Here is a 20668-nt window from a genome sequence, read left to right on the forward strand (position 1 = left end):
GTATGTAATCATGAATCTGTTGTAGCATTACGAGAAATTTATATGCCAAGATACTACTTTACTAATCATAATTATCGCAAAATGAAAGGAATGTTTACTATATGCAATACAGCTCTATTAAGTAAAGTAAGTAGTTTTATTCAGAGAGTAATTAAGCTTCTTTAAACTATATAAGGAAAAATAGAATTGTTAGTTTCAATGTATTTAAATTTGCCTATTGCTGACTGTGTCCATCTATTATTTCCTTCTTTATTTTCATTTTTATAATTATTATTTTTGTTCCTTTTGACCTCTTGTTGCATATGTACATATGTCATGAGTGAATAAAAAATCTTGAAATCTTAAATCTTGAAATCTTGTACAAGTAAACAATACAGGTTAGCCTTCTTACAGGTAAACAATTCAGGTAAATAGTCTTACAATTAAACAATACAGGTAAGTCTTCTTACAGGTTAACAATACAGGTAAATCTTCTTACAGGTAAACAATACAAGTAAGTCTTCTTACAGGTAAACAATACAGGTTAGCCTTCTTATAGGTAAACAATACAAGTAAATCTTCTTACAGGTAAACAATACAGGTAAGCCTTCTTACAGGTAAACAATACAGGTAAGTCTTCTTACAGGTAAACAATACAGGTAAGTCTTCTTACAGGTAAACAATACAGGTAAATCTTCTTACAGGTAAACAATACAGGTAAATCTTCTTACTGGTAAACAATACAAGTAAGTCTTCTTACAGGTAAACAATACAGGTAAGTCTTCTTACAGGTAACCAATACAGGTAAATCTTCTTACAGGTAAACAATACAGGTAAATCTTCTTACAGGTAAACAATACAAGTAAATCTTCTTACAGGTAAACAATACAAGTAAGTCTTCTTACAGGTAAACAATACAGGTTAGCCTTCTTACAGGTAAACAATACAGGTAAACAATACAGGTAAATCTTCTGACAGGTAAACAATACAGGTAAGCCTTCTTACAGGTAAACAATATACAGGTGACACAAATGAATAGGGCGTTGTAGATACAGGAGCATTGTTCATGTTGTGACATCTAAATACACCAATTCTGCGTAAAGAGTGCATAAAGGGAGACAACTCAATTTCAATGAGAATTTTAGGTATCGCGATACAAAATATACTTATTGTATATCATGGTTGTAGATGAAAAATTTATATATCTGTGTATTGTTACAGCCTTTACGAGACGTCGTATTGTAGTTTTTGGCCTGTGTCATGTTTGGAATAAGTGCTTCCAAAGTTGTTGCAATTACTGACCTTGACTTCAATCCACATGATTAATGCCTTTAAGGTTTAAGACCCTGTTTGAATTAGTGATATTCTGTTTGGCTATATATCACTTCTTAGATGTACTTAAACATAACTTAGTTGATAAAAAGTGTGAATGCACCGGGACTAACTTTATGTATCACTATTGATTCGTAAATTGTTATGAAGCTTGTAAATTTTGGCAAAATATGAGAATAAATGTATATTTCAGTAAAACAAGTTCATAGTTTCTGTTACATGTTTCTGTCATTATTATAGCTAACAATCTGATTGCAAAGACTTGTATTGATGTATATTTGTTAAATCTTGTTTCAGAAAGAAAAAAAGATTTTAGAAGTTAAACGATTAGACTTAGATGCTTCCAAAAACCGTTTGAGAAAAGCCAAATCAACAGCAAGTCAACAAACGGTTAGTATTGGTACAGAGGATATTCTGTATTACATTACAGTAGGTACAGGGGGACATTCTGTGTTACAGTAGGTACAGGGGGACATTCTGTGTTACAGTAGGTACAGGGGACATTCTGTGTTACAGTAGGTACAGGGGACATTCTGTGTTACAGTAGGTACAGGGGGACATTCTGTGTTACAGTAGGTACAGGGGGACATTCTGTGTTACAGTAGGTACAGGGGGACATTCTGTGTTACAGTAGGTACAGGGGGACATTCTGTGTTACAGTAGGTACAGGGGGACATTCTGTGTTACAGTAGGTACAGGGGACATTCTGTGTTACAGTAGGTACAGGAGGACATTCTGTGTTACAGTAGGTACAGAGGGACATTCTGTGTTACAGTAGGTACAGGGGGACATTCTGTGTTACAGTAGGTACAGGGGGACATTCTGTGTTACAGTAGGTACAGGGGGACATTCTGTGTTACAGTAGGTACAGGGGACATTCTGTGTTACAGTAGGTACAGGGGGACATTCTGTGTTACAGTAGGTACAGGGGGACATTCTGTGTTACAGTAGGTACAGGGGGACATTCTGTACATTACAGTAGGTACAGGGGGACATTCTGTGTTACAGTAGGTACAGGGGGACATTCTGTACTTACAGTAGGTACAGGGGGACATTCTGTGTTACAGTAGGTACAGGGGGACATTCTGTGTTACAGTAGGTACAGGGGGACATTCTGTGTTACAGTAGGTACAGGGGGACATTCTGTGTTACAGTAGGTACAGGGGGACATTCTGTGTTACAGTAGGTACAGGGGGACATTCTGTGTTACAGTAGGTACAGGGGGACATTCTGTGTTACAGTAGGTACAGGGGGACAGTAGGTACAGGACATTACAGTAGGTACAGGGGGACATTCTGTGTTACAGTAGGTACAGGGGGACATTCTGTGTTACAGTAGGTACAGGGGGACATTCTGTACATTACAGTAGGTACAGGGGGACATTCTGTACATTACAGTAGGTACAGGGGGACATTCTGTGTTACAGTAGGTACAGGGGGACATTCTGTGTTACAGTAGGTACAGGGGGACATTCTGTGTTACAGTAGGTACAGGGGGACATTCTGTGTTACAGTAGGTACAGGGGGACATTCTGTGTTACAGTAGGTACAGGGGGACATTCTGTGTTACAGTAGGTACAGGGGGACATTCTGTGTTACAGTAGGTACAGGGGGACATTCTGTGTTACAGTAGGTACAGGGGGACATTCTGTGTTACAGTAGGTACAGGGGGACATTCTGTGTTACAGTAGGTACAGGGGGACATTCTGTACATTACAGTAGGTACAGACAGGGGGACATTCTGTGTTACAGTAGGTACAGGGGACATTCTGTGTTACAGTAGGTACAGGGGGACATTCTGTGTTACAGTAGGTACAGGGGGACATTCTGTGTTACAGTAGGTACAGAGGGACATTCTGTGTTACAGTAGGTACAGGGGGACATTCTGTGTTACAGTAGGTACAGGGGACATTCTGTGTTACAGTAGGTACAGGGAGCATTCTGTGTTACAGTAGGTACAGGGGGACATTCTGTGTTACAGTAGGTACAGGGGGACATTCTGTGTTACAGTAGGTACAGGGGGACATTCTGTGTTACAGTAGGTACAGGGGGACATTCTGTGTTACAGTAGGTACAGGGGGACATTCTGTGTTACAGTAGGTACAGGGGGACATTCTGTGTTACAGTAGGTACAGGGGGACATTCTGTGTTACAGTAGGTACAGGGGGACATTCTGTGTTACAGTAGGTACAGGGGGACATTCTGTGTTACAGTAGGTACAGGGGGACATTCTGTGTTACAGTAGGTACAGGGGACATTCTGTGTTACAGTAGGTACAGAGGGACATTCTGTGTTACAGTAGGTACAGGGGGACATTCTGTGTTACAGTAGGTACAGGGGGACATTCTGTGTTACAGTAGGTACAGAGGGACATTCTGTGTTACAGTAGGTACAGGGGGACATTCTGTGTTACAGTAGGTACAGGGGGACATTCTGTGTTACAGTAGGTACAGGGGGACATTCTGTGTTACAGTAGGTACAGGGGGACATTCTGTGTTACAGTAGGTACAGGGGGACATTCTGTGTTACAGTAGGTACAGGGGGACATTCTGTGTTACAGTAGGTACAGGGGGACATTCTGTGTTACAGTAGGTACAGGGGGACATTCTGTGTTACAGTAGGTACAGGGGACATTCTGTGTTACAGTAGGTACAGGGGGACATTCTGTGTTACAGTAGGTACAGGGGGACATTCTGTGTTACAGTAGGTACAGGGGGACATTCTGTGTTACAGTAGGTACAGGGGACATTCTGTGTTACAGTAGGTACAGGGGGACATTCTGTGTTACAGTAGGTACAGGGGACATTCTGTGTTACAGTAGGTACAGGAGGACATTCTGTGTTACAGTAGGTACAGGGGGACATTCTGTGTTACAGTAGGTACAGAGGGACATTCTGTGTTACAGTAGGTACAGGGGGACATTCTGTGTTACAGTAGGTACAGGGGGACATTCTGTGTTACAGTAGGTACAGGGGGACATTCTGTGTTACAGTAGGTACAGGGGGACATTCTGTGTTACAGTAGGTACAGGGGGACATTCTGTGTTACAGTAGGTACAGGGGGACATTCTGTGTTACAGTAGGTACAGGGGGACATTCTGTGTTACAGTAGGTACAGGGGGACATTCTGTGTTACAGTAGGTACAGAGGGACATTCTGTGTTACAGTAGGTACAGGGGGACATTCTGTGTTACAGTAGGTACAGGGGGACATTCTGTGTTACAGTAGGTACAGGGGGACATTCTGTGTTACAGTAGGTACAGAGGGACATTCTGTGTTACAGTAGGTACAGGGGGACATTCTGTGTTACAGTAGGTACAGGGGGACATTCTGTGTTACAGTAGGTACAGGGGGACATTCTGTGTTACAGTAGGTACAGGGGGACATTCTGTGTTACAGTAGGTACAGGGGGACATTCTGTGTTACAGTAGGTACAGGGGACATTCTGTGTTACAGTAGGTACAGAGGGACATCATTCTGTGTTACAGTAGGTACAGGGGGACATTCTGTGTTACAGTAGGTACAGGGGGACATTCTGTGTTACAGTAGGTACAGGGGGACATTCTGTGTTACAGTAGGTACAGGGGGACATTCTGTGTTACAGTAGGTACAGGGGACATTCTGTGTTACAGTAGGTACAGGGGGACATTCTGTGTTACAGTAGGTACAGGGGGACATTCTGTGTTACAGTAGGTACAGGGGGACATTCTGTGTTACAGTAGGTACAGGGGGACATTCTGTGTTACAGTAGGTACAGGGGGACATTCTGTGTTACAGTAGGTACAGGGGGACATTCTGTGTTACAGTAGGTACAGGGGACATTCTGTGTTACAGTAGGTACAGGGGACATTCTGTGTTACAGTAGGTACAGGGGGACATTCTGTGTTACAGTAGGTACAGGGGGACATTCTGTGTTACAGTAGGTACAGGGGGACATTCTGTGTTACAGTAGGTACAGGGGGACATTTCTGTGTTACAGTAGGTACAGGGGGACATTCTGTGTTACAGTAGGTACAGGGGGACATTCTGTGTTACAGTAGGTACAGGGGGACATTCTGTGTTACAGTAGGTACAGGGGACATTCTGTGTTTCAGTAGGTACAGGGGGACATTCTGTGTTACAGTAGGTACAGAGGGACATTCTGTGTTACAGTAGGTACAGGGGGACATTCTGTGTTACAGTAGGTACAGGGGACATTCTGTGTTACAGTAGGTACAGGGGACATTCTGTGTTACAGTAGGTACAGGGGGACATTCTGTGTTACAGTAGGTACAGGGGGACATTCTGTGTTACAGTAGGTACAGGGGGACATTCTGTGTTACAGTAGGTACAGGGGGACATTCTGTGTTACAGTAGGTACAGGGGGACATTCTGTGTTACAGTAGGTACAGGGGGACATTCTGTGTTACAGTAGGTACAGGGGGACATTCTGTGTTACAGTAGGTACAGGGGGACATTCTGTGTTACAGTAGGTACAGGGGGACATTCTGTGTTACAGTAGGTACAGGGGGACATTCTGTGTTACAGTAGGTACAGGGGGACATTCTGTGTTACAGTAGGTACAGGGGGACATTCTGTGTTACAGTAGGTACAGGGGGACATTCTGTGTTACAGTCTGTACATTACAGTAGGTACAGGGGGACATTCTGTGTTACAGTAGGTACAGGGGGACATTCTGTGTTACAGTAGGTACAGGGGGACATTCTGTGTTACAGTAGGTACAGGGGGACATTCTGTGTTACAGTAGGTACAGGGGGACATTCTGTGTTACAGTAGGTACAGGGGGACATTCTGTGTTACAGTAGGTACAGGGGGACATTCTGTGTTACAGTAGGTACAGGGGGACATTCTGTGTTACAGTAGGTACAGGGGGACATTCTGTGTTACAGTAGGTACAGGGGGACATTCTGTGTTACAGTAGGTACAGGGGGACATTCTGTGTTACAGTAGGTACAGGGGGACATTCTGTGTTACAGTAGGTACAGGGGGACATTCTGTGTTACAGTAGGTACAGGGGGACATTCTGTGTTACAGTAGGTACAGGGGGACATTCTGTGTTACAGTAGGTACAGGGGGACATTCTGTACATTACAGTAGGTACAGGGGGACATTCTGTGTTACAGTAGGTACAGGGGGACATTCTGTGTTACAGTAGGTACAGGGGGACATTCTGTGTTACAGTAGGTACAGGGGGACATTCTGTGTTACAGTAGGTACAGGGGGATTACAGTAGGTACAGGGGGACATTCTGTGTTACAGTAGGTACAGGGGGACATTCTGTGTTACAGTAGGTACAGGGGGACATTCTGTGTTACAGTAGGTACAGGGGGACATTCTGTGTTACAGTAGGTACAGGGGGACATTCTGTGTTACAGTAGGTACAGGGGGACATTCTGTACATTACAGTAGGTACAGGGGGACATTCTGTGTTACAGTAGGTACAGGGGGACATTCTGTGTTACAGTAGGTACAGGGGGACATTCTGTGTTACAGTAGGTACAGGGGGACATTCTGTGTTACAGTAGGTACAGGGGGACATTCTGTGTTACAGTAGGTACAGGGGGACATTCTGTGTTACAGTAGGTACAGGGGGACATTCTGTGTTACAGTAGGTACAGGGGGACATTCTGTGTTACAGTAGGTACAGGGGGACATTCTGTGTTACAGTAGGTACAGGGGACATTCTGTGTTACAGTAGGTACAGAGGGACATTCTGTGTTACAGTAGGTACAGGGGGACATTCTGTGTTACAGTAGGTACAGGGGGACATTCTGTGTTACAGTAGGTACAGGGGGACATTCTGTGTTACAGTAGGTACAGGGGGACATTCTGTGTTACAGTAGGTACAGGGGGACATTCTGTGTTACAGTAGGTACAGGGGGACATTCTGTGTTACAGTAGGTACAGGGGGACATTCTGTGTTACAGTAGGTACAGGGGGACATTCTGTGTTACAGTAGGTACAGGGGGACATTCTGTGTTACAGTAGGTACAGGGGGACATTCTGTGTTACAGTAGGTACAGGGGGACATTCTGTGTTACAGTAGGTACAGGGGGACATTCTGTGTTACAGTAGGTACAGGGGGACATTCTGTGTTACAGTAGGTACAGGGGGACATTCTGTGTTACAGTAGGTACAGGGGGACATTCTGTGTTACAGTAGGTACAGGGGGACATTCTGTGTTACAGTAGGTACAGGGGGACATTCTGTGTTACAGTAGGTACAGAGGGACATTCTGTGTTACAGTAGGTACAGGGGGACATTCTGTGTTACAGTAGGTACAGGGGGACATTCTGTGTTACAGTAGGTACAGAGGGACATTCTGTGTTACAGTAGGTACAGGGGGACATTCTGTGTTACAGTAGGTACAGGGGACATTCTGTGTTACAGTAGGTACAGGGGGACATTCTGTGTTACAGTAGGTACAGGGGACATTCTGTGTTACAGTAGGTACAGGGGACATTCTGTGTTACAGTAGGTACAGGGGGACATTCTGTGTTACAGTAGGTACAGGGGGACATTCTGTGTTACAGTAGGTACAGGGGACATTCTGTGTTACAGTAGGTACAGGGGGACATTCTGTGTTACAGTAGGTACAGGGGACATTCTGTGTTACAGTAGGTACAGGGGGACATTCTGTGTTACAGTAGGTACAGGGGGACATTCTGTGTTACAGTAGGTACAGAGGGACATTCTGTGTTACAGTAGGTACAGAGGGACATTCTGTGTTACAGTAGGTACAGGGGGACATTCTGTGTTACAGTAGGTACAGGGGGACATTCTGTGTTACAGTAGTAGGTACAGGGGGACATTCTGTGTTACAGTAGGTACAGGGGGACATTCTGTGTTACAGTAGGTACAGGGGGACATTCTGTGTTACAGTAGGTACAGGGGGACATTCTGTGTTACAGTAGGTACAGGGGGACATTCTGTGTTACAGTAGGTACAGAGGGACATTCTGTGTTACAGTAGGTACAGGGGGACATTCTGTGTTACAGTAGGTACAGGGGGACATTCTGTGTTACAGTAGGTACAGGGGGACATTCTGTGTTACAGTAGGTACAGGGGGACATTCTGTGTTACAGTAGGTACAGGGGGACATTCTGTGTTACAGTAGGTACAGGGGGACATTCTGTGTTACAGTAGGTACAGGGGGACATTCTGTGTTACAGTAGGTACAGGGGGACATTCTGTGTTACAGTAGGTACAGGGGGACATTCTGTGTTACAGTAGGTACAGGGGGACATTCTGTGTTACAGTAGGTACAGGGGGACATTCTGTGTTACAGTAGGTACAGGGGGACATTCTGTGTTACAGTAGGTACAGGGGGACATTCTGTGTTACAGTAGGTACAGGGGGACATTCTGTGTTACAGTAGGTACAGGGGGACATTCTGTGTTACAGTAGGTACAGGGGACATTCTGTGTTACAGTAGGTACAGGGAGCATTCTGTGTTACAGTAGGTACAGAGGGACATTCTGTGTTACAGTAGGTACAGGGGGACATTCTGTGTTACAGTAGGTACAGGGGGACATTCTGTGTGACAGTAAGTACAGAGGGGACATTCTGTGTTACAGTAGGTACAGGGGGACATTCTGTGTTACAGTAGGTACAGGGGGACATTCTGTGTTACAGTAGGTACAGGGGGACATTCTGTGTTACAGTAGGTACAGGGGGACATTCTGTGTTACAGTAGGTACAGAGGGACATTCTGTGTTACAGTAGGTACAGGGGGACATTCTGTGTTACAGTAGGTACAGGGGGACATTCTGTGTTACAGTAGGTACAGGGGGACATTCTGTGTTACAGTAGGTACAGGGGGACATTCTGTGTTACAGTAGGTACAGGGGGACATTCTGTGTTACAGTAGGTACAGGGGGACATTCTGTGTTACAGTAGGTACAGGGGGACATTCTGTGTTACAGTAGGTACAGGGGGACATTCTGTGTTACAGTAGGTACAGGGGGACATTCTGTGTTACAGTAGGTACAGGGGGACATTCTGTGTTACAGTAGGTACAGGGGGACATTCTGTGTTACAGTAGGTACAGGGGGACATTCTGTGTTACAGTAGGTACAGGGGGACATTCTGTGTTACAGTAGGTACAGGGGGACATTCTGTGTTACAGTAGGTACAGGGGGACATTCTGTGTTACAGTAGGTACAGGGGGACATTCTGTGTTACAGTAGGTACAGGGGGACATTCTGTGTTACAGTAGGTACAGAGGGACATTCTGTGTTACAGTAGGTACAGGGGGACATTCTGTGTTACAGTAGGTACAGGGGGACATTCTGTGTTACAGTAGGTACAGGGGACATTCTGTGTTACAGTAGGTACAGGGGGACATTCTGTGTTACAGTAGGTACAGGGGGACATTCTGTGTTACAGTAGGTACAGGGGGACATTCTGTACACTACAGTAGGTACAGGGGGACATTCTGTGTTACAGTAGGTACAGGGGGACATTCTGTACATTACAGTAGGTACAGGGGGACATTCTGTGTTACAGTAGGTACAGAGGGACATTCTGTGTTACAGTAAGTACAGGGGGACATTCTGTGTTACAGTAGGTACAAGGGACATTCTGTGTTACAGTAAGTACAGGGGGACAATCTGTGTACAGTACAGAGGGACATTCTGTGTTACAGTAGGTACATGGGGACATTCTGTGTTACAGTAGGTACAGGGGGACATTCTGTGTTACAGTAGGTACAGGGGGACATTCTGTACATTACAGTAGGTACAGAGGGACATTCTGTGTTACAGTAGGTACAGGGGGACATTCTGTACATTACAGTAGGTACAGAGGGACATTCTGTGTTACAGTAGGTACAGGGGGACATTCTGTGTTACAGTAGGTACAGGGGGACATTCTGTGTTACAGTAGGTACAGGGGGACATTCTGTGTTACAGTAGGTACAGGGGGACATTCTGTGTTACAGTAGGTACAGGGGGACATTCTGTACATTACAGTAGGTACAGGGGGACATTCTGTGTTACAGTAGGTACAGGGGGACATTCTGTGTTACAGTAGGTACAGGGGGACATTCTGTGTTACAGTAGGTACAGGGGGACATTCTGTGTTACAGTAGGTACAGGGGGACATTCTGTGTTACAGTAGGTACAGGGGGACATTCTGTGTTACAGTAGGTACAGGGGGACATTCTGTGTTACAGTAGGTACAGGGGGACATTCTGTGTTACAGTAGGTACAGGGGGACATTCTGTGTTACAGTAGGTACAGGGGGACATTCTGTGTTACAGTAGGTACAGGGGGACATTCTGTGTTACAGTAGGTACAGGGGGACATTCTGTGTTACAGTAGGTACAGGGGGACATTCTGTGTTACAGTAGGTACAGGGGGACATTCTGTGTTACAGTAGGTACAGGGGGACATTCTGTGTTACAGTAGGTACAGGGGGACATTCTGTGTTACAGTAGGTACAGGGGGACATTCTGTGTTACAGTAGGTACAGGGGGACATTCTGTGTTACAGTAGGTACAGGGGGACATTCTGTGTTACAGTAGGTACAGGGGGACATTCTGTGTTACAGTAGGTACAGGGGGACATTCTGTGTTACAGTAGGTACAGGGGGACATTCTGTGTTACAGTAGGTACAGGGGGACATTCTGTGTTACAGTAGGTACAGGGGGACATTCTGTGTTACAGTAGGTACAGGGGGACATTCTGTGTTACAGTAGGTACAGGGGGACATTCTGTGTTACAGTAGGTACAGGGGACATTCTGTGTTACAGTAGGTACAGGGGGACATTCTGTGTTACAGTAGGTACAGGGGGACATTCTGTGTTACAGTAGGTACAGGGGGACATTCTGTGTTACAGTAGGTACAGGGGGACATTCTGTGTTACAGTAGGTACAGGGGGACATTCTGTGTTACAGTAGGTACAGGGGGACATTCTGTGTTACAGTAGGTACAGGGGGACATTCTGTGTTACAGTAGGTACAGGGGACATTCTGTGTTACAGTAGGTACAGGGGGACATTCTGTGTTACAGTAGGTACAGGGGAATCTGTGTTACAGTAGGTACAGGGGGGACATTCTGTGTTACAGTAGGTACAGGGGGACATTCTGTGTTACAGTAGGTACAGGGGGACATTCTGTGTTACAGTAGGTACAGGGGGACATTCTGTGTTACAGTAGGTACAGGGGGACATTCTGTGTTACAGTAGGTACAGGGGGACATTCTGTACGTTACAGTAGGTACAGTAGGTACAGAGGGACATTCTGTGTTACAGTAGGTACAGGGGGACATTCTGTGTTACAGTAGGTACAGGGGGACATTCTGTGTTACAGTAGGTACAGGAGGACATTCTGTGTTACAGTAGGTACAGAGGGACATTCTGTGTTACAGTAGGTACAGGGGACATTCTGTGTTACAGTAGGTACAGGGAGCATTCTGTGTTACAGTAGGTACAGGGGGACATTCTGTGTTACAGTAGGTACAGGGGACATTCTGTGTTACAGTAGGTACAGGGGGACATTCTGTGTTACAGTAGGTACAGGGGACATTCTGTACAGTAGGTACAGGGGACATTCTGTGTTACAGTAGGTACAGGGGGACATTCTGTGTTACAGTAGGTACAGGGGGACATTCTGTGTTACAGTAGGTACAGGGGACATTCTGTGTTACAGTAGGTACAGGGGGACATTCTGTGTTACAGTAGGTACAGGGGGACATTCTGTGTTACAGTAGGTACAGGGGGACATTCTGTGTTACAGTAGGTACAGGGGGACATTCTTGTGTTACAGTAGGTACAGGGGGACATTCTGTGTTACAGTAGGTACAGGGGGACATTCTGTGTTACAGTAGGTACAGAGGGACATTCTGTGTTACAGTAGGTACAGGGGGACATTCTGTGTTACAGTAGGTACAGGGGGACATCTGTGTTACAGTAGGTACAGGGTAGTACAGAGGGGACATTCTGTGTTACAGTAGGTACAGAGGGACATTCTGTGTTACAGTAGGTACAGAGGGACATTCTGTGTTACAGTAGGTACAGGGGACATTCTGTGTTACAGTAGGTACAAGGGGACATTCTGTGTTACAGTAGGTACAGGGGACATTGTCTTACAGTGGTACAGGTGACATTCTGTGTTACGTAGGTACAGAGGGACATTCTGTGTTGTAGGTTACAGGGACATTTGTGTTGTAGGTTAAGGGTTTGTTGTAGGTTAATGGGATTTGGTTGTAGGGTTAACAGGGTTTGGTTGTAGGTTAATGGGGTTTGGTTGTAGGTTAACAGGGTTTGGTTGTAGGTTAATGGGTTTAAGTTGTAGGTTAATGGGGTTTGGTTGTAGGTTAACAGGGTTTGGTTGTAGGTTAATGGGGTTTGGTTGTGGGTTAATGGGGTTTGTTGTAGGTTAATGGGGTTTGGTTGTGTTAATGGGGTTTAAGGTTAAGTTGTAGGTTATGGGTTAAGTGGTAGGTTAATGGAGTTTGGTTGTAGGTTAACAGGGTTTGGTTGTGGGTTAACAGGGTTTGGTTTTAGGTTAACAGGGTTTGGTTGTGGTTAATGGGGTTAAGTTGTACGTTAATGGTTTTGGTTGTGGGTTAATTGGGTTTGGTTGTTGGTAAATGGGGTTTGGTTATAGGTTAATGGGGTTAAATTGTAGGTTAATGGGGTTGAGTTGTAGGTTAATGGGGTTAAGTTGTAGGTTAATGGTGTTTGGTTATAGGTTAATGGGGTTAAGTTGTAGGTTAATGTTGTTGTAGTTATGGTTTTTGTAGGTTAATGGTTTGGTTGTAGTTATGGGGTTAAGTTGGGTTAACAGGGTTTGGTTGAAGGTTAATGGGGTTAAGTTTTAGGTTAACAGGGTTTGCTTGTAGGTTAATGGGGTTAAGTTGTAGGTTAATGGGGTTAAGTTGTAGGTTAATGGGGTTTGGTTGTAGGTTAATGGGGTTTGGTTGTAGGTTAATGGGGTTAAGTTGTAGGTTAATGGCGTTTGGTTGTGGGTTAGCAGGGTTTGGTTGTAGGTTAATGGGGTTTGGTTGAAGGTTAATGGGGTTTGGTTGTGGGTTTATGGGGTTAAGTTGTAGGTTAATGGGGTTTGGTTGTGGGTTAATTGGGTTTGGTTTTAGGTTAATGGGGTTAAGTTGTAGGTTAGCAGGGTTTGGTTGTGGGTTAGCAGGATTTGGTTGTAGGTTAATGGGGTTTGGTTGTAAGTTATTGGGGTTAAGTTGTAGGTTAATGGGGTTTGGTTGTGGGTTAGCAGGGTTTGGTTGTAGGTTAATGGGGTTTGGTTGAAGGTTAATGGGGTTTGGTTGTGGGTTTATGGGGTTAAGTTGTAGGTTAATGGGGTTTGGTTGTGGGTTAATTGGGTTTGGTTTTAGGTTAATGGGGTTAAGTTGTAGGTTAGCAGGGTTTGGTTGTTGGTTAGCAGGATTTGGTTGTAGGTTAATGGGGTTTGGTTGAAGGTTAATAGGGTTAGGTTGTAGGTTAATGGGGTTTGGTTGTTCGTTAATTGGGTTTGGTTGTAGGTTAATGGGGTTAATTGTAGGTTAATGGGGTTAAGTTGTAGGTTATTGGGGTTTGGTTGTTCGTTAATTGGGTTTGGTTGTAGGTTATCTGGGTTTGATTGTATGTTAATGGGATTCAGTTGTAGGTTAATGGGGTTAAGTTGTAGGATAATTGGGTTTGGTTGTAGGTTAATGGGGTTAAGTTGTAGGTTAATGGGGTTTGGTTGTGGGTTAGCAGGGTTTGGTTGTAGGTTAATGGGGTTTGGTTGTGGGTTAGCAGGGTTTGGTTGTAGGTTAATGGAATTGGTTGTGGGTTAACAGGGTTTGGTTGTGGGTTAATTGGGTTTGGTTGTGGGTTAATGGGGTTTGGTGTAGGTTAACAGCGTTTGGTTGTCGGTTAACAGCGTTTGGTTGTCGGTTAATGGGGTTTGGTTGTAGGTTAATGGGGTTTGGTTGTGGGTTAATTGAATTTGGTTGTGGGTTAATTGGTTTGGTTGTGGGTTAATGGGGTAAGTTGTAGGTGAACAGGGTTTGGTTGTAGGTTAATGGGGTTTGGTTGTGGGATAATTGGATTTGGTTGTGGGTTGATTGGTTTGGTTGTGGGTTAATGGGGTAAGTTGTAGGTTAACAGGGTTTGGTTGTATGTTAACAGGGTTTGGTTGTGGGTAAACAGGGTTTGGTTGTAGGTTAACAGCGTTTGGTTGTAGGTTAATGGGGTTAAGTTGTACGTTAATGTTTTTTGGTTGTGGGTTAATTGGGTTTGGTTGTGGGTAAATGGGGTTTGGTTGTAGGTTAATGGGGTTTGGTTATAGGTTAACAGGGTTTGGTTGTTGGTTAATGGGGTTAAGTTGTAGGTTAATGGGGTTAAGTTGTGGGTTAGCAGGGTTTGGTTGTAGTTTAATGGGGTTTGGTTGAAGGTTAATGGGGTTAAGTTGTAGGTTAATGTGGTTTGGTTGTGGGTTAATTGCGTTTGATGTAGGTTAACAGGGTTTGATTGGAGGTTAACGAGGTTTGGTTGTGGGTTAGCAGGGTTTGGTTGTAGGTTAATGAGGTTTGGTTGTGGGTTAACAGGGTTTGGTTTTAGGTTAACAGGGTTTGGTTGTTGGTTAATGGGGTTAAGTTGTACGTTAATGGTTTTGGTTGTGGGTTAATTGGGTTTGGTTGTTGGTAAATGGGGTTTGGTTATAGGTTAATGGGGTTAAATTGTAGGTTAATGGGGTTGAGTTGTGGGTTAATTGGGTTTGGTTGTGGGTTAATGGGGTTTGGTGTAGGTTAACAGCGTTTGGTTGTCGGTTAACAGCGTTTGGTTGTCGGTTAATGGGGTTTGGTTGTAGGTTAATGGGGTTTGGTTGTGGGTTAATTGAATTTGGTTGTGGGTTAATTGGTTTGGTTGTGGGTTAATGGGGTAAGTTGTAGGTGAACAGGGTTTGGTTGTAGGTTAATGGGGTTTGGTTGTGGGATAATTGGATTTGGTTGTGGGTTGATTGGTTTGGTTGTGGGTTAATGGGGTAAGTTGTAGGTTAACAGGGTTTGGTTGTATGTTAACAGGGTTTGGTTGTGGGTAAACAGGGTTTGGTTGTAGGTTAACAGCGTTTGGTTGTAGGTTAATGGGGTTAAGTTGTACGTTAATGTTTTTTGGTTGTGGGTTAATTGGGTTTAGTTGTGGGTAAATGGGGTTTGGTTGTAGGTTAATGGGGTTTGGTTATAGGTTAACAGGGTTTGGTTGTTGGTTAATGGGGTTAAGTTGTAGGTTAATGGGGTTAAGTTGTGGGTTAGCAGGGTTTGGTTGTAGTTTAATGGGGTTTGGTTGAAGGTTAATGGGGTTAAGTTGTAGGTTAATGTGGTTTGGTTGTGGGTTAATTGCGTTTGATGTAGGTTAACAGGGTTTGATTGGAGGTTAACGAGGTTTGGTTGTGGGTTAGCAGGGTTTGGTTGTAGGTTAATGAGGTTTGGTTGTGGGTTAATTGGGTTTGGTTGTAGGTTAATGAGGTTTGGTTGTGGGTTAGCAGGGTTAAGTTGTAGGTTAACGAGGTTTGGTTGTGGGTTAATTGGGTTTGGTTGTAGGTTAACAGGGTTTGATTGGAGGTTAACGAGGTTTGGTTGTGGGTTAGCAGGGTTTTGTTGTAGGTTATTGAGGTTTGGTTGTTGGTTAATTGGGTTTGGTTGTAGGTTAATGGGGTTTGGTTGTAGGTTAATCGGGTTTGGTTGTAGGTTAATCGGGTTTGGTTGTGGGTTAATGGGGTTAAGTTGTAGGTTAACAGGGTTTGGTTGAAGGTTAATGGGGTTTGGTTGTTGGTTAATTGGGTTTGGTTGTAGGTTAATGGGGTTTGGTTATAGGTTAATGGGGTTAAGTTGTAGGTTAACGAGGTTAAGTTGTGGGTTAGCAGGGTTTGGTTGTAGGTTAATGGGGTTTGGTTGTGGGTTAATGGGGTTAAGTTGTAGGTTAACAGGGTTTGATTGGAGGTTAATTGGGTTTGGTTGTGGGCTAATGGGGTTAAGTTGTAGGTTAGCAGGGTTTGGTTGTAGGTTAATAGGGTTTGGTGTAGGTTAACAGGGTTAAGTTGTTGGTTAATGGGGTTTGGTGTAGGTTATCTGGGTTTGATTGTAAGTTATCTGGGTTTGGCTGGGGTGGAGATGGGTTTGGATGTAGGTTATCTGGGTTTGGCTTGGGTGGAGATGGGTTTGGTTTGGGATGCTACTGTTCTTTAATGTATGTCTGTCTTTTACAAGCCTAACTCCACTACCAACACCTTGACCCTAGTAGAGGTTAGTGGCTCCTGTTTTCATGCATGCTCATTGTCCACCCTTGTTCTGTGTATGTATCGCTTTAGATGTCCTATGTTTGTAATACATATACCTCTATAGTACTGTTATATTTCACTGAAGTTAATTAAGAGGTATACTGGATTCTAGGGCTGTAACAATAAATCACACTACAGTATGCCTATCAACACGATCAATCAGTGGTAAATTCAGGTTGATAACAATACCAAATACCTTAAGATATCAATTGTTTCAATTGTTAGATATTTTTCTGAAGCTTGGACTAAATTGAAGCACTCACTGAGGTTTGATACAGTAACAGATTAAGAGTCGCGATAAAATGTCACTGTTTTCGACATGCTATTGAATAAAAAAGCAATCGTCAACATTGTTTTCGATCACGATCATCAATGTGTTTGACTTGCAGCTGGCACTAGTAGGTAAAGGGAAATAACTCTAAACCAACACTGCACTTGATGTACGACATGGCTGGTAATTCCTCACCTGATATAAAACATGGCGGCCAATTCATCGACTGGAATTTGATAGAATTCAGAATGCAATACTATTGTGATTTACCCGACTCTGAAATGGTCCTAACTTGGTCCTGACCATTAGCTTTTGTGATTTTTTGAGTCAGTCTGAAATCGAAGATGGCCACCAATGCCACCATTTTTAAAACACAATTTGAGCTCTATTTGAAGTTCTAGCAGCTAAAATTGTTTAAAGTAATCCTGAAATGTCCTGACCAATTAAAATGTATTATTTTTTGGGTCAATCAAAATCCTTATTTTGAACTTATCAGGATTTGACAATTAAAGGGATTGAGATCAGATACTGAAGTGATCCTTTGTTCTAACCAGGTGATGATTAATCTGGAAAATTAAACAATGGTTTCTTTTCTCAACTAATACGAAGGATGTGAGATGACCCTGACATGTTTTTGGTACACATTGTAGTATGTATTGACTAGTATGTAACCAGCACCATTCAGGCCCCACATCCTACAGAACTCCTATAACAAATTGTAAAGTATGTGTGACTGCATGAAAACTCCCTAGAATTAGCATTTTTCGAGGAGTATTCCTAAAAATCTTGCCGTGAATTTTTTTTAATTGAATTCTTACATAAATCTGTAGTCTCAACAATATGCTTTTTATTCATTATTTACCAGTACCTGTGGTTATATCAATTTTCTTTTGAAATAGAATTACAGATTGTGATCCAATTTCTTAGATTTCTTGCAATAAATGAAATTTTCACCAATGATTTGTTATAAGCAGAATTGATTATAGTTTCTATGGCTTCAAAACATACTGTATAGTCGGTCATTTCTGCAGGTAAAAAAAATTGCTATTTTTACTTTAAATGAAGGGAAAATTTTAGCAAAGCAAAATTTTGCAATATGGTTATCAGAGTACATATAACTTATATGTATCTTTATGATATAATAATTATGTATCAATCCACCACTTTGTAAATGTGAGACTCAGCTACCATGTTCTGACTGTGTAGTTATTATAGTTATTATTTTTGGGATGAAATTTTCACGATCACATAGATGTCCCTCAAAGTCACGAAAATATCATCTCTGCAAAAATGAACGGCCATACAGTATCTCAAAATCATTCAAAGTAAATTATAATTTCAAACAGAAAATTTCCCGGTATATATTAATTTTCAACTTGTTTTAATTAAGTGATTTAATAGTGAACACAGCTGTCTAACGAACATGAATCTGTTTGTATATCCTACCCATTGACAAGCCGAGTAGCCAATCAGATTCGGAGCTCAGTGCTACTGGGCCCTCCTTTCCTGTATCCATGGTAACTAAAAATAATCCTATATTTGCACCAATCAGATTTAGATATTTTGGTAATTATTTCAATATGATCATGTTTTGATTTCCTATCTTTTGTATTTTGTATTGAGTTTTAGTGAGATATGTTACCATCATGACATACATCACACCTTAGTATAAGCCACAGAGTTTTTTGGGTTTTTTTGTGGCAGTTCTTCAACTTCAAGCTTTTTTGAAACCATTATCTATAAGACTGTGTTATTATAAATTTAAGACAAAATGACAAGAAAATCTAGCCAATTAATATGAAATAACTGATCCAATTCTAATCGAGGATCAATGTACAGGGTACTTTAGAGAATGCCAGATTTCCTGTTTTTGTCCTTTTGCCAAATTTATGGGAATTTTTTCTTTACAATGTGGTGTTGGCTAACAACAGCACTCTTTAGGATTTACGTATTTTGTTCTGTGTTGGTGATGTTAGTAATTTTTAGCCACTTTAAAGCATATATATATATATATATGTTAATATATTTTATGTCAAAGTCATTTCTATAGGGCTATATATAGAATGTCAGCAAACTATATACATGTGACATGTAATCACTTCACTAATTACTAACAATGATTACTGTGATTGTGCCCAGTGGTAATCAGGCCATTCCGTTTAGCTAATCCATTCATTTTCCAGTTTTATGACCTCACAGAAAACTGCAGTGGTTAATAAGTACCCTATACCAGTTTATGATATCATAAATAAGTGTAAATAAACTGGTCTAGTAAAAAGTAACTGTTGTAAAACGAGTGATTACCCAGGTAGTGAGAAGGGAGGGGAAGGAGGCTGGGGGAGGGGGAAGGAGGCTGGGGGAGGGGGAATGTGAGAAGTAAAACAGGCACACATTACTGATTAACCTTGAGGTCCCCTGAGGAAGTAAAGAGATGAACTAACATCATTATATAAGGTATTATATATTGTATATCAATTTATAGCTTAAAACTTTTTTAAGAAAACTGTGGTTTAACTGTACACACACACAAGACTGGTGTAATGTGAGGAGAGAAAACCTTGAAATGAATGGAATCTTAAAATCTGAAAATTTTAATTAGGATTTAATAAATATAATATATAAATATCACTTAAATTATTTTTGCTAAGGGATGAAAGGCGACCATCACATTTAGGACATCATGATAGGACATATGATTAAGGCCAGGTTGGATTCCCTTTAGAGTTATGGTAGTTAAACAGGATGGTCGAGATAGGATCAAAAACTCCAGTACACACAAAACCTGTGATGAATACAGTGTGTATTTTGAATGAGCTGATACTGCAGTCTATAGCCACAGCTGGACCGTTTAGATCAATTAAGGAAGCATGTCGTCCATATTCACCTTTTGTTTCCAGACACTTGACATGCAGTTTGTTTGATAATTTGATTTGGTTCTTGCGGAAATGCTGCTTGAGTTAAATGTATTAGTTTGTAGAGTTATACATGTAGACTGGGCTTATTTTGCTCGGGTCTTGATGTCAACACTTCACCATTCATAGTATAAAGGATGCTGGTTTTGTTCTGATAAAAAGAATTAAGCTGTACTACTTAATTCATTCAAAACTGATTGTATCCCAATCCTATACCATCACCAATAGCCATCCACCTCTGTGTAAATGTGAGACTCAGCTACCATGTTCTGACTGTATAGTCATCCATTTCTGTGTAAATGTGAGACTCAGCAAACATGTTCTGACAGTATAGTCATCCACCTCTTTGTAAATGTGAGACTCGGCTACCATATTCTGACTGTATAGTCATCCACCTCTGTGTAAATGTGAGACTCAGCTACCATGTTCTGACTGTATACGTCATCCACCTCTGTGTAGTAAATGTGAGACTCAGCTACCATGTTCTGACTGTATAGTCATCCACCTCTGTGTAAATGTGAGACTCAGCTACCATGTTCTGACTGTATAGTCATCCACCTCTGTGTAAATGTGAGACTCAGCTACCATGTTCTGACTGTATAGTCATCCACCTCTATGTAAATGTGAGACTCAGCTACCATGTTCTGACTGTATAGTCATCCACCTCTGTGTAAATGTGAGACTCAGCTACCATGTTCTGACTGTATAGTCATCCACCTCTGTGTAGTAAATGTGAGACTCAGCTACCATGTTCTGACTGTATAGTCATCCACCTCTGTGTAAATGTGAGACTCAGCTACCATGTTCTGACTGTATAGTCATCCACCTCTATGTAAATGTGAGACTCAGCTACCATGTTCTGACTGTATAGTCATCCACCTCTGTGTAAATGTGAGAC

General features: G+C 42.6%; 1 protein-coding gene across 6 annotated transcripts in view; it reads left to right on the plus strand.

Annotated features, from left to right (window-relative positions):
* The window catches only part of LOC138321978 (endophilin-B1-like), an 86685-nt gene that overhangs the window by 27943 nt on the left and 38074 nt on the right, over window positions 1-20668 (plus strand). For 4 of the 6 annotated variants that reach the window (XM_069266034.1, XM_069266035.1, XM_069266037.1 and 1 more), the window contains exons 5-6: window positions 1609-1701; window positions 16517-16552. In XM_069266034.1, coding sequence (XP_069122135.1) covers window positions 1609-1701; window positions 16517-16552 — 129 coding nt within the window. The remainder of the gene's footprint in view (window positions 1-1608; window positions 1702-16516; window positions 16553-20668) is intronic. The other 2 variants (XM_069266038.1, XM_069266039.1) reach the window with 1 other exon arrangement.

This window comes from Argopecten irradians, chromosome 4 (genome assembly GCF_041381155.1).
Source record: "Argopecten irradians isolate NY chromosome 4, Ai_NY, whole genome shotgun sequence".
Taxonomy (NCBI): Eukaryota; Metazoa; Mollusca; class Bivalvia; order Pectinida; family Pectinidae; genus Argopecten; species Argopecten irradians.